Here is a 14263-nt window from a genome sequence, read left to right as displayed (position 1 = left end):
TTTGATAGAATGTAACTAGATATTCCATTTTTCTGTTTCACTAATACTTAATTTCACCTTTCTAGCCTACTTCTTTAATCCTCTCTTCCATCCGAATGGTGGTGTTGCTCCATCACTGCAAGTAGCATAAATGATTCGGCTGTAAAAGCTACGTTCTAGGGCTAACTTTGAAAAATGGCCTTTCAGTCCAGCATTCATTTACAAATCATCAGTTACGTCCCACTACTTTTTATCCAAATATGATCTATCAAAATAAAAATATATATAACCCACACTGTGTCATTCTCTTCCCTCATTTTCTACCCTTGCTGATACCTTGCATACTTGCACAAACTAACATTTGGCATGCAACTTTTAGCTTAATGTCATCATCTGTCAAAGTCCCACAAAGTGGGGAAATTTATGAAGGCATTCTGAGAAGCACCTGAGTTTCCATCCATAACCCTTCATATCTTGAAACTAACTTCTATCTTCTGTAAGCCAACAGGTGAAAACAAGGCTAAAGACAGTGAATATACCATAACAGATGGAGAATGCAAGCACAAAGGCCAATGTCTACTAAAAGAATAAATGACAGAGTGGTAACAGAATACCAAACATATCAAGGCGTTAGCCTCAAGGTTAACACCCGCAATGTTAAATATTGCCATGAAAAATCATGGCAGACAGGCGAAGTTCCCGATGACTGGAAAAAGGGAAATATAACCCCCATTTTCAAGAAGGGGAAATGGATGACCTGGGCAACTACAGACCAGTCAGTCTAACCTCTGTGCCTGGCAAAATCTTGGAGCAGATTGTCCTGGAAGGCATGCTAAGGCACATGAAAAAGAACAAGGTGCTTGGTGACAGCCAGCATGGCTTCACTAAGGGGAAATCCTGCCTGACCAATTCAGTGGCCTTCTATGATGGGGCTGCTGAACTGATGGACAGGGGTAGAGCAGTTGATGTCATCTACCTGGACTTGTGCAAAGCATTCAACACTGTCCCACACGACATCCTTCTCTCTAAATTGGAGACATCAATATGATAGGTGGACCACTCGGTGGATAAAGAACTGGCTGGATGGCTGCATGCAAAAAGTTGTGGTCAATGGCTCAATGTCCAGTTGGAGACCAGTAACGAGTGGTGTCCCTCAGGGATCGGTGTTGGGACCGGTCTTGTTCAACATCTTCGTCGCTGACATGGACAGTGGGATTTTGAGTGTGCACTCAGCAAGTTTGCTGATAACACCAAGCTGTGTGGTTCGGTTGATACGCTGGAGGGAAGGAATGCCATCCAGAGGGAGCTTGACACACTTGTAAGGTGGGCTGATGCCAACCTTATGAAGTTTAACCAAGCCAAGTGCAAGGTCCTACCCCTGGGTCAGAGCAATCCCAGGCACAGCTACAGGTTGGGCAGAGAAGAGATTCAGAGCAGCCCTGCGGAGAAGGACTTGGGGGTGTGTTTCGATGAGAAACTGAACATGAGCCAGCAGTGTGCTCTCAGAGCCCAGAAAGCCAACTGTATCCTGGGCTACATCAAAAGGAGCGTGACCAGCAGGTCGAGGGAGGTGATCCTGCCCCTCTACTCTGCTCTCATGAGATCCCACTTGGAGTACTGTGTACAGTTCTGGTGTCCTCAACATAAAAAGGACATGGAACTGTTGGAACAAGTCCAGAGGAAGGCCACGAGGATGATCAGGGGACTGGAGCACCTCCTGTATGAAGATAGGCTGAGAAAGTTGGGGCTGTTCAGCCTGGAGAAGAGAAGGCTGCATGGAGACCTCATAGCAGCCTTCCAGTATCTGGAGGAGGCCTATAAGGATGCTGGGGAGGGACTCTTCATTCAGGACTGCAGTAATAGGACAAGGGGTAATGGGTTCAAACTCACACAGGGGAAGTTTAGATTGGATATAAGGAAGAAGTTCTTTCCTGTGAGGGTGGTGAGGCACTGGAATGGGCTGCCCAAGCAAATTGTGAATGCTCCATCCCTGGCGGTGTTCAAGTCCAGGATGGATGGAGCTTTGGCTGACATGGTTTAGTGTGAGGTGTCCCTGCCCATGGCGGGGGGGTTGGAACTTGATGATCTTAAGGTCTTTTCCAACCCTAACTATTCTATGATTCTATTCTATGATTCTAAATGTGGCAAGTTCTTTCTTCCTGTTTCTTCCCCTTTCCAATATCCACAATTCAGAATTCAGATGTCCTAGACAACAGTCACTTGCTTTTTGCACCTTTTACGTACATTCACTTTCAGCTGAAAGCTGTTAAGGAAGCCTAAAAGGTACTATCGTGTAGGAATTTCATTTTTGATATTATTTTTATGTTTTTACTTTTGTTTGTATTGCAGTAACCAATGCACAGAATGCTGCATGCGTGTAAAAATTATGCTTGTCTCTATAAATATCTGAGATGAGAAAATGAAGCATAGTGTCCCGTTTCATAGACAGAGGAGACAGCTACATGAACAAATTGTCACCAAGTAAATGAGCGTGGATTTGCAGCTTATTTACTACTCCATGGCAACTGTCTTTATGCTTATTGCTCCAGAGTAAATGTGAGGTAGCTCTGACCCTGACTGAAAGTGCAGCAATGTATCTTGCATTTACCTGAGATATAAGCATCCATATAGAGTAACTAACAAGCTGTAAATCCACACTCTTTCTTCCCACATGGCAGTTTCTTCATGTATCTGGAAACAATGATATTTATGTGATTTGTCTCGTGTCACTGAAGCAGCATGTGACAGAAGTGGGAATGTAAACCAGACCTACTGAGCTCCTGCAAATCTCGCTCTTTGCATGGCCAGAATTTTCTTGTAGAGTTGCTGTTCAATTGCTTCACACATCTCCCTTCAAATGAGAGCAATTTGCCAGCACACTCAGCCACCCTTTTCCTCATTAATACTGCAGAGCATGCATATACCACATGCAAAACAGATGGATCAGTAAAAGTATCAGCTTCCAGATACAGTTTCTTCATAAAATATTATTTATTTTTAAAAATACTCTTAAAATTTAAAAGAAAATGTTGCTTTGGGAATAGCTTCATCTGTTTTATTCATCAGATTTCAATGCTGGCTAATCTAGAACCTAAATCAGTGCACAGTCTGATAGGTTTATAGCCTATCAGAATGATGCATAGCATGCCACAAACTGGTAAAGAGGCTTCTTTCTTTTCCTTTTTTTTCTACAGTGACTCCTATCAACACTCCATCACAGTAGTTCAGGTTGACCACTGATATAAGCCACTGCCTACAGCCATTGCAAGCCTGATAATTGCTCTGATTTTTCAGTGGCACCATGGGAATCACAACCAAATTGAATACCCTGTGCCTCCTCAAACCCCTTGTTACTTTCCATTAAAAAAAAAAAAAAAAGAATAAAAATATAAAGAAACCCATGGAAGGACAACCTGCATTATCACAGCATCACAACATACTGCCATTTAAAATATTTACCAGTAAAATTACTTCATGTCCTGAGGTAGAACAAGAACATAATGCTGTTAAATACCTTGAGAAAGTTCAGTATAAATTATATACCTCTATCCATAAAGATGGGAAATTAATTTTCTCAGTACAGATATTAGATAGATTATTTTTCAGCCTTTAAAATCTCATATCATATAATAATTGATAAACCTCACTATTCATTTCATCACCATCATGCTTTTTTATAGCATGTCTATGGACTAACACATTCAAAAAGCAGAGAGGGAAAGCCCAGGACTCGGACTGTCTTTATGTATTTTAATGGATTTGATGAGTATCTCCACAGCATTCTCTTGTTTTTGGTAATCACTCAGTTCCTCACTGCAAGGACTTTCTGGAAAATGTGAGTCATGTTTACAGGTCTTTGGAGATTTGACCCTACTGTCACACTGACAGCAACTTTCTCATTTCATTTCAGGGAGCAATATATTTCAAAGCACAATCCCAACCTTCTGGGATGCTTTCCCTTCTAGGATGCCCGGGTCTGACAGTACTGCAGAACCTTGAATTTCATAAACGAAGGCATAATGTAAACGGGCAATGTCAGTTCTTTTTTTCACATTGACCTCATTGAACCCTTTATCGACTCTGATGAGCATCCTTCTTTTCTCTTTTTTCCCCCTCTTTTTTAGCAGAGGCCACTAGTTTACAGTGCCTGTAAACATCCCTGGGAGCAGTTTCAACCTGTGCCAACTGGCACTTTCCTAAACAGTTCCTGGGCATGATGTGGGGTTAGAGCACCCCAAGGCCCACTCACAGTATGCAGTTTGCAAGCAGCCCCACAAATAAGGCAACCAAGAGGATTCTTAGCAGAAACATAAGCCACCTCATGCCAGTGGGCTTTCAGAGCCCAGAAAAGTCCATGAAGGTGCTTAAGCAGGGATGGAGTCAGAAAGCCTGGCAGCTGCTTGGAGTTCAGCAGCTGGCTCTGCGGGAGCCCTGGGAGCTGCCCAGCAAGTCACTGCCACTCCTGTATGTGGGTATCACAGGAGTATAGGGGGACTGTGTTTCCTGCTGGAGATTTGTTGCAGTGCAGATTATCTCTGACCAGTTTAAACTGGAAAACTCTTTGGTAACTCCCAAACAGGCCAAAATACAGGCCATAAAAGGTAGCATTTCAATAACCACATTAATTTTCCAACCTAATTTTCCAACCTTCTTGCCATGAGAAGGGCAAATGATAAGATGAAGCTTGGAGAATAACCCTGTGGGATGTCACGCTGCCTGGAACCTTAGCTGAAATAAAACATTTCGGATTCCTCTTCCCCATTATATTTTGAAGAGAAGAGTTATTCTGCTGCAGTGCTTCCTAGAATTTTGGATTATATTTTTACTTTTTTTGTCCTGCTTTATAATTATTCATAATTGTGCGATTTTGTTATGCTATGTATTTTGTTATGTACTTTCTGCAAGAGAGAAAAAGATGTGCCAACCAATTCTCCCCTTACTGACATTAATGGCTTTTGGCTCACACATTCTGTGCAAAATTTTTCATTTCTTATCAAATGTTCCATATTTTCATGTGGTCTATTTTTTTATTTCTTCTGGGCATCCTTTTGATTTTGATATTTCTTTTCTCTTTGTTCTCCAAGTAATTCATTTTTAGCTTTAAATTAAGCAATTTTCTTTTAATCAGTTGGCATTTTCATCAGTCAGCATATCCAAATGTTCATCTGTACCTTTCTTAATTTCATGTACTATATCAGCATTTCCTGTAGCAGTAATGGCTTTCTGCAATGAAACTTACACCTCAGATTGCTCAGTTTTTCAAGCAATTATCTACTGCCTGTCCTTCTGGCAGCACATCGCTATCTTCCCCCCTGTATTTTGGTTTTGAGAGTAACATCAATCCACAGTTAAGTACCTACTACAGACTTGGTGCTTCTCTATGGAAATTTTGAGCTTTTAGTATTGTTTAAAAGAGAAAGAGGTCCTAATACCAGCTCTCCATACTGAGAATATTAGGAAAACACCAGTCATTTAATAGCTGTAGGGTTTCCTGTTCCTCTAGCTCCTCCCTGTTGATTCATACAGGCTCCATAAAGTAGCCGGCAGTCCGGATACCCCATCATCCAGAGTAGAGTGCTTCTCCAGCCAGCATATCTTGGTTTCTTCTGCAGAAAAACCCAGGACATGAGGTGGGATGACACACATGCAGGCTTCAGCCCCGCAAAGGGTCATGAGTATCCAAGTACATACATAGCTATAAGGATCTCTGTAACTAGGTCCTTCAGCTCAGACTGTCCAGCCTACAAGAGTATTAAATGGCTTGACACTTGCCAGCACCTACAGCCTGCTCCAGTTTTACTCCTAAAAACCTAGCTGAAGACTAATGCTCTGCAGAGGTTTGGAACAGGTGCCACTGGGGAAGGAGATGAAAATGTGCAACTTGGGATGTCCCCACAGCTCCTGCCTGATAATGCCTGTGGCCTTGGCTTTAGCTCACTGCATGAGATAAGAGCAAGTGGGGGAGATGTGTGGGGAAGAAATAAGGAAGAGGAAAAGACAAGCCTATCTGAAAGCAGCAGAGAGGACTGGAGAACCAAGGTCATATAAGCTGAGGGCGCATAAAAAGTGTAGTGCTGGGGCACCCAAGGCACATGGGTTTGGGGGAAGTCAGGCACATGTGGTAGAAGGTGGGTATTAGGAGGAAAAGGACCCTGTGGCACAGCATGGACTTAGTACTAGGAGAAGCAAGAAGCTGCAGTGCAAAGAGGTGGGGGGATCTGGGATCCATGCAGGTGAGGCTGTGGTGGGGATGGGATTTTGAGAGACTTCAAGAATGTGGGCATGACAACATGGCATAGTCACTAATCTGTAAGGGCTGTGCTACCAGCCTTTCTGTGCTATTTAATAAAGACCTACAAAGCTACTGGAAAAGTGACAGGGAGAAACAGCAGATGGGATGTGTGGAAGGAGAGAGAGGGTGAAGGTGAGACAATGCTGCATCTGTCAGAGAGAAACCTTTCTTACACTTACATATGCACAGTTTTGCATCTGCTGATGAAACACACTTTCATCCCTCTTTTCCAGGCCAAAAGATTAATTCCTGAAGTCTGTTCTTACCTATTTCTTCCTGGCTGTCCTGTGTGTATTTTCTAATACATATTTATTTAGGAAGGTTAGTTTCTTGCCACACTGCAGAAATAACTTATGTTAAATCTACTCTATGAAGGCCCTCAAAGCATGAAAAAATGCTCTGGAAGCAGAAAAGAAATAGGAGGAAGGAAAGGAGGCACTGCAGGAAAATTAATTTGCTGAAAAGTGCAGCTTATGTCTTATCAATTTAATTCCAGATAAGTCTTCATTTTGCTGTGAAGACAGATGCGACAAATATGTCAATGGCAGATTTCGATAGTTCAGTTTGTAGCACTGCAAAGCCAGATGGAAATGATAATTTTTTCTTTTATTTTAATTTTGAAATAAAAAGCAAGAAAGCAAGAAAGTTCCTGATACCATAACACTGTAATGACTTTTTGAAGGATAATGGACCTTAGCACAGAATGACAATTAACTACCATGCTGTGATACTTACTATTAAATTCCAGTTTCCCTGGCTGGAATTCTCTCAGGTTTCTTGCCAAAGCTGAGCAGATTACTGCCCGTGACTGACTTTTCCAGTTCCACATTCATAAAGGTATTTAGCAGCAATCCTAACTTGGAGCTGGTATTTTACTGGTTCTACTGATGCTCAGGTTAGAGCAGACCTCTCAAAATAGCATTGGATGGAGCTAACCTCTCTTACTGTTTATCAGGAGCCAAATACTGCTTGTTTTAATTCCTTAAGCAGTGTACTTAGTGCCCTCAGGGTATTAGGACTAAAGTGTGGCCTTCCATGCCTTGATTACCATTCCCCCAGAATCAGCTAATATCAGTCAATATCAGTGAATGCACTTAGCAATGTTTGGCATGGGGTATTCTTTGATGGTTTCAATTTAAAACTAAGCCATTGAGGGTCATATAGTAGCCTTCTTAAATCTGTAGGATATTTACAGCTTTAACTGACAGACTGAAAAAAAGCTGGAAAGTTTCTGCCACTTAAATGACCTTGTAGGGTAGCATGTAAAAAGCCTGAGGAAATTTTATGAAACAATTCTCAAGCCTCTTTTGTTCAGGGTCCCACCTGAAAGCTTATTCTGGAGTTCCTCAGTGAAAACTTGGTTTGCTATATTCACTGTGGTGAGACTACCTGTGGAAAGAACAGGTACATCTGGCTTGTCTTTTAAGTTAACTATAATTTCAAGAAGGTGAGGTCGTGACTGGCTTCTCCCACAGGAACTTCTCTCCAGGAACAACTTGGCAAGAGAGATAGATGCTCCATTCTCAGATCAGTAGCGTTAACTTCTAGGAGTTTATTAGGTCATTCTCATTTTCCAGCTAAGCTCACAAGTCAGAAATAGAATGGCTGAAACTATTTAATTCAACATGGCATTTAGAGCCCTGTGAAGACTTTATTCCAATCATTCCAGTGAGGAAAATGTGGATTTCTTGTGAATGACTGCTTGTATCCAACTTTTTACCATTAGACAAAGGGTACAATAACTGTTTTCTTATCACTGTCCTCAGCTGGGGATGCTTGTGGGTAGAGGTCATATTAATATAGGTATCTGCTATCTGATAATGAGATAGTATCATGGACAGATAGACACCTGATATGTGAAATATCAGATTAATTTAATCATTCAATACATGCTATTTTGTTTCATTTGTTTAGTTTGCATATATTTTCTTGGGGTTTGTCTTTGTTTAGTAAATAATACAAAACTGCAAACATATGTGGTCTTGCCGTTTCCTACCCAAACAAAATGATCAGATAAGAGAGGGAGAGAAAGTCTATACCATACTGTGGAGGGGAAAGGAGAGATCCCCAGGATCTGGAAGCGAAAGCTGTGTCAGCAGGAGCCAAGCCAACTTAATTAGCCCTGTGAAGAGACTGGGCAGAGTGCTTGGTTAATGGAGCTATAGTATGTTTGAGAATTCATCTGGTGCCTCTGGACTTTGCTGAACTGTGCAAACATCCATGTCTCTGCAGCACTGCACCTTGCACCCAAGCAGAAGCAGGTCTTGCACTCATCTGAGGTTCCAGTTCATGCTGGCTGTTAATCTCACACAATTAAGTGTCTAATATTGCAAAAAGTACACAGTGAAACATATGGCACTACTCCTGGCCCTAGTGTTGCCTTACCAATGTCAGAGAACAGCAGGCAGAGACAGCTGGAGCCTCTCTGCCCCCACAGCTTTGCTGTGAGCTAAGAGGTGATCAAAGCACCAGCTATAGCTAGAGGTGATCCACTCTTGCAGAGCATCCTCAGGTATTGGCATAAAAAAGATGGATCTTAGTCCTCTGTGGACTCATGCAGCAGCAGCATTTAATCCTGGAGCACCAAGCCAAGCAGAGTTTCCCAGCTGGTGGGCAAAGAAACCATTCAACACCCTCCAGCAAGTAGCCAGAGCTCCCTAAGCACCAGGCAGGGAACTGCCACAGGAGGAGCATGGCAATTCATGCAGCACTATGGCTTAATTCAGCCTGCCATCTTGTCAGGCTTAAATTCAGCTCATTAGGACATTCATCTGTTATTTATGCAAATAATTCTATGCATAGTCACAAAATATTCAAAGAATGCCAGTTTATCAGTTCGGCACAATTTCCAACTTTCTGAACCCCCAGTCATCCCTGATACTTGTAGGAGAAAATGCAGTCTCCCCTATCACTACCCCTGGCAGAGAAGCCAAGGCAAAGCTTATGCACTACCAGCCATGTTCTCTCAGAGGATTCATGGTGTTCGGGATGGAAAAGATAATGCATTCTGTGTGACTTTAAACCTATTATATTACAGCTCAGGATGTTTGATCTTATGAATAAGGGATCTCTACCTGTTTCACCTTTTCAGGGAAGTAGATTCACAAATCTGCATAACTCTAAGCATTCCAACTGCAGTTTATTTATATTGAGCACATGACAAAAAAATAAGTCTTCTGGACCAATTTGCTTAAATGTGTTTCATTGTACAGCTGCAGTCTGAGGTTGCTTTCACTCATAAATGTGCAAAAGAACCTGAGCTATCTCTCTTGCCCTTATTGCTCTCTACTCACTTCAGGAAAATATTATCTTCTGCATGAGTCTAGACTAGAGTCAGCATCTACCTGTTGCTCTCCACACACCCCTATCAGTAACTGCAGGAGATCTGAGTCCTCCTGGCAATGATAAAGGTCTACCAGAAACACAACTTTAGGGAATTCTTCTCCAGTTCTTTACTCTACACCAACACCAGGATGATGGCCTGCCTGTTAGCTCAAGGGATCAGTTTCTTGTCTATCCTCCCTAGCCTATCAGGATGACTTATTTAAGCTGCTACAAGGTTCACTGTACAAATTAGAAGAAAAGCAGTTTCTGTAATGCATGTAAAGATAGAAGAAAACAATGCAGGTTTTTACTGTATTACCCTATCTGAGGGACCCACCTTACCCATTCATGTCTCCTACAGTCTGTTGCAACCATCTCCCAGAAGAGTGAGGATGTGCACTTGCATGTGGTCTTGGAGTTGGCATTGAGGGGAGAAACATCTCCAGTAGCCAAGGAGAGGTACTTAATAAAGGCTGTCCCTCCAGGGTCACTACAACTGGACCATAATTTGATAGCAACAAAAAACTAACCTTCCCCAAATCCCCCAAAATAGAACTCCATGAGTTACATTGCATCTAAAGTGCAACACAGTCACAATGCAGAGGCCTGAAAGTATTTCCTGTGTTTTTAATTCTTCCCCTGTAGAGAATTTGTATTTGCACACAAGAACAACTGCATAAATTAAATACCTTCTGGACAGTCTCTTTCATTAAAGTCCATCAAGGTGCCTTCCTTTGATTCTTTCAATTTATGAAAAAAAATGTGGTAGATTGACCCCAGCCAGCAGTTAAGCACTCACATTAGGATTATGTTCTCATCAGGAGAGAGAATAATAAGAGCAAAACCAAGAAAACTTGTGGGCTGAGATAAAGACAGTTTAATAAGTGAAGGAAAGGGGAAAAAAACCCACAGTGATACAAAGGCACCCAGTGACCACCTCCTACAAGCAGACTGGTGTCCAACCAGTCTGAGCTATGGTAACCTTCCCAGACCAACCACTCCCTCAGTTTTTATTGCTGAGCATAGCAACAAATGGAGTATCTTTTTGGTCATCTGGGGTCAGCTGTGCCATCTGTTTGCCCTCCCAGCCTCTTGCCCACCCATAGCCTGCTTTCTGGGGATGGGCAGCCTGGGAAAAAGAGAAGGCCTTGACACTGTGGGTGCACTGATTTGCAATAGCCAAAACACTGGTGTTATCAGTGCTGTTTAGTCACAAACCCAAAACACAATATCTTACAGGCTGCTGTGAAGAAAATTAACTCCATCTCAGCCAGACCCAACATAAAAAGTAATGAACAAATGATTGCCTTGCATTAGCCATGAGGAAAATTGTCCCAGAAAGGGCACTTATCTCTTAACTTCAAATGCTATTCTAAAGGTCTGCTCTTTTTATTCCAAATCTATTTGTCACTTGGGTAAGCTCAAAACCGTGCAGTCAAAAATATCTGTACAACCTGACTTCCTGTGAATTTGATTCTGCTGGTTCCAGCTAAGAAAAATTATCTTTATATCATTAAAACTATGCTTTTCCTTAATAAAAAATTAAATACAACCACTTCAACTCTCTTCCTTCACTTTTGCATTGGCGCAGTAAAGGATTATCCATGTAAAATTATCCGGCCAAGTTTTCTGCTGTGAGCTGGTATGGTTCTGCTGCTTTTCACAGAACAGTTAACACATACTGACTATTTTAGTCATTGTCAACTACAATGGCCAATTTGCCTATTACAGGAATTGAGAGCCATATGTATACAAGCTATTACGATACACCAGTGAAACGGAGACTGTAAACCAACAGAACATGACCTGTGATTTTAGGAGATTCAAAGACAAGATGTGATACCTTACCTTTGGAGCTTGTAGTACATCAGTCACACCTTGCTTAGGTACTGCAAAACCAGGTTTTGGTGAAAGCGTTGGCTTTTTAGGAGGCCTCGGTGGTGAACGAAGGGTTTGGTTTTCATATCTTCGCACCATATAGTATTGCTCTTCACTGATCTCTTCCACTTTTGTCTTAGTCACAGGAGGCACAACTGTCTGGACATCTTTGCTGAGCAAATGGACGGACATGTTTAAACGACATACAGGAATCTCCCAGCTCTCCACTGGACTTCTGGCACTACTGATCAGCAAATAAGAGTCTGTGATTTCTTCTTCAAACTGCAGACCAGGCATGGCAGCCACGACATCTTCTTCAATGGAAAGGTCTCTCACAGACACTTTGACGTTAAAAGGCAAACGAAATTCTCTGCAAATCTCAGAAAGCTGGTACTGTTTCTTGTCATGAATCACTTCCACAAATCTACCTTCCATGTACATAGGGAGAAGAACTTTCTTATATGTATCCCCTAGTATTTGTTCACAAGCTAAAACATCTATAAGTTTCTTTCTTCCCTCATACAGAACTTCACTAGTCTGGCGTTGCTGAACTAGAAACTGATCTCCAACTGAAACAGAGAAAAGCTCTTTATGAGGGGAATCAAAGGCTTTAGTTGCTACGACATGAAGTTGTTCCTTTTCGCTTCTTGCTATCTCTAAGTCATAGGCAGTAGGAAACTCCCGAGGTCTTCTTTTGAACCTTCCTTTGTAGCTCATAGGGATTAAAAAATATCTTTTGGGGGAATCACTTCTGATCTCTGAGGCTAGGACTCTTGTTGTCTGGTACTTTTTGTAGATAATGATCTCATTCCCTGTATCCAGAAATTTAAGAGGTTTTTGACTTTCTGAAGGCCCTTCCATTATCTCAGCAACCATAGGAAATTCCTTGCTTGTTCTCTCAAATACATCTTCCAAAGACAGTGGCTGAAGGAAAGAGCTAGTATCATAACAGTCTGTTATATCCTTGACCTCGACATCTAGATCTGAGAGGATATGAACTATGTCCTTTCGAACTGAAAAGAAAAAGACATTGATTTTTGTTTTCAAACTGACATTAGAATAAAATACACGTCCTATTGGCCAGATACTAGAAGTACCTGCCTTGAGGTATGCACCTCCATATGTAAACATGCACAATTAACAGGGCTAGTCAAAGTCTGGTTTAATTTGAGATATATGGCTGTTAGATATTCAGGAGACTTCATGAAGGAAGACAGAAACAAGAGGAGATAAAAATAGGGTGTGCAAGTGAATAAAAGTTGAAGAAAAAGGAAAGGGGAAAAAAAATAGCTCACTATCTTTCTCACAGGACCTCCAAGTTTAATCAGCTGTGCATCTTATCAAACTGTTTTCCTTGAGTACAAGATGTATTCCTATTATCTCATACTGACTTCTTATGGTTCCTCCAGAGAAATGTGTCAGGGGAACATTTGTAATAAATAAATAGCATTTGAACCCATTAACACATATTGTTGCTGTGGCCAGTCTAGCAAAAATATGATATTTTGATATTTATAAGAATAACAAAAATATCTACAATTACTAGAAAATAACTTTATTAAAAAATGCAAAATTTTTATATAATGAAGTCTAAGCTTAGTGTTAGTGAATGAATAAATTTCTACTATGCTCTTCTGTGGTTCTCTTGCATCTTTTACTGCAGCATCTAGTTTTATTTACTATTAGAATCAAGCCATTGTATTTAACAGTCTGACAGAGAACAACTTTTTATCATCATCGAACTTGCAAAATTTTGGATATAAAACTTCCAAGTACAAAGCTGATTATGCAGTTAAGGTCTGTTTAAGAATTTGGCTCCAGAGCAGTGACAATACAGAGTGCTGACCAGGACACTAAAATTTAATAATTTAATAATAGTTAACGACTAAATTTAAAATTTAATAATAGTTAACGACTCTCTTCAGTTAAGACTTATTCTGCATAGTCCTGCACAGAAGGATAGTATATCCTGGATTCACACTTTCTTGTAGCAGGACATACTGATATTTTATCCTTAAAAGTTGGTATCAGATCTATTTCATATTACAGAGTTTTATGACATTGATTCAGGATCTGTTTATTCCAGCAGTACTTTTGCCACATTGACATCTTCAGGTGACAAACATTCTAAGCACCGCAAAGGAAAGCCAATGAAGGAGGAATGACTGGTGAAAATTAAAGTTTTCTATGAGTATCTGGGGGAGTTCCACACACATAATTTGCTCATTATAAAAAATGAGAAGTGTAAAGGGTATCTGCTCACAGCCTGTGAAAGTATTATCTGCTATCCCTCCCTCTTATCAGGAATCTTTTTATTGAACTGTGGATAGTATTCCTCATACTTTATCTTGTGCCTATTTATAGTTCTTTTAAAAATGGTGAAAATCCATTTTTCATGGTCCACAAGAAATCATGTACCATGAAGCCTACTTTTCAAGTTTGTATTAAATAATTATTTAGGACATATTTAATGCTTTTTAAATGTTGAGCACACTATGAAACATAAAATCAACAAATACAGCGCTCACGGGAATCTGTTTGAAAGACAACTGAATCTTCAGAAAGCTTTTTGGGAACACTAAATTCTCATTGATTCTACACATATGTTTAAGCTGGTATTGGAATTCACCTAAGCGAATCTAGCTTCAGGAAATGGGCTAGATTCCTGAATCTAGCCAGAGTTGCAGACAATGAAGTAGATTATCTCATGAAGATACACTTCCCAGACTCACACATTAAATCACATAGAAAATACCCCTGAACATCTCATGATAAGCATTTAACAACTAT

At 40.8% G+C, this 14263-nt stretch overlaps 1 protein-coding gene across 2 annotated transcripts in view; it reads right to left on the bottom strand.

Moving 5' to 3' along the window:
* THEMIS (thymocyte selection associated) overlaps positions 1–14263 on the bottom strand; it is a 79925-nt gene that overhangs the window by 40284 nt on the left and 25378 nt on the right. For both annotated transcript variants that reach the window (XM_062632355.1, XM_062632354.1), the window contains exon 4: positions 11444–12486. In XM_062632355.1, the coding sequence (XP_062488339.1) occupies positions 11444–12486 (1043 nt within the window). The remainder of the gene's footprint in view (positions 1–11443; positions 12487–14263) is intronic.

This window comes from Pezoporus occidentalis, unplaced genomic scaffold (assembly GCF_034315485.1).
Source record: "Pezoporus occidentalis ecotype Australia unplaced genomic scaffold, CSIRO_AGI_Poc_V1 ctg39, whole genome shotgun sequence".
Classification (NCBI taxonomy): Eukaryota; Metazoa; Chordata; class Aves; order Psittaciformes; family Psittacidae; genus Pezoporus; species Pezoporus occidentalis.
Note: the sequence above shows the minus strand (reverse complement) of the source record. Positions and strands in the feature narration are given on the sequence as shown.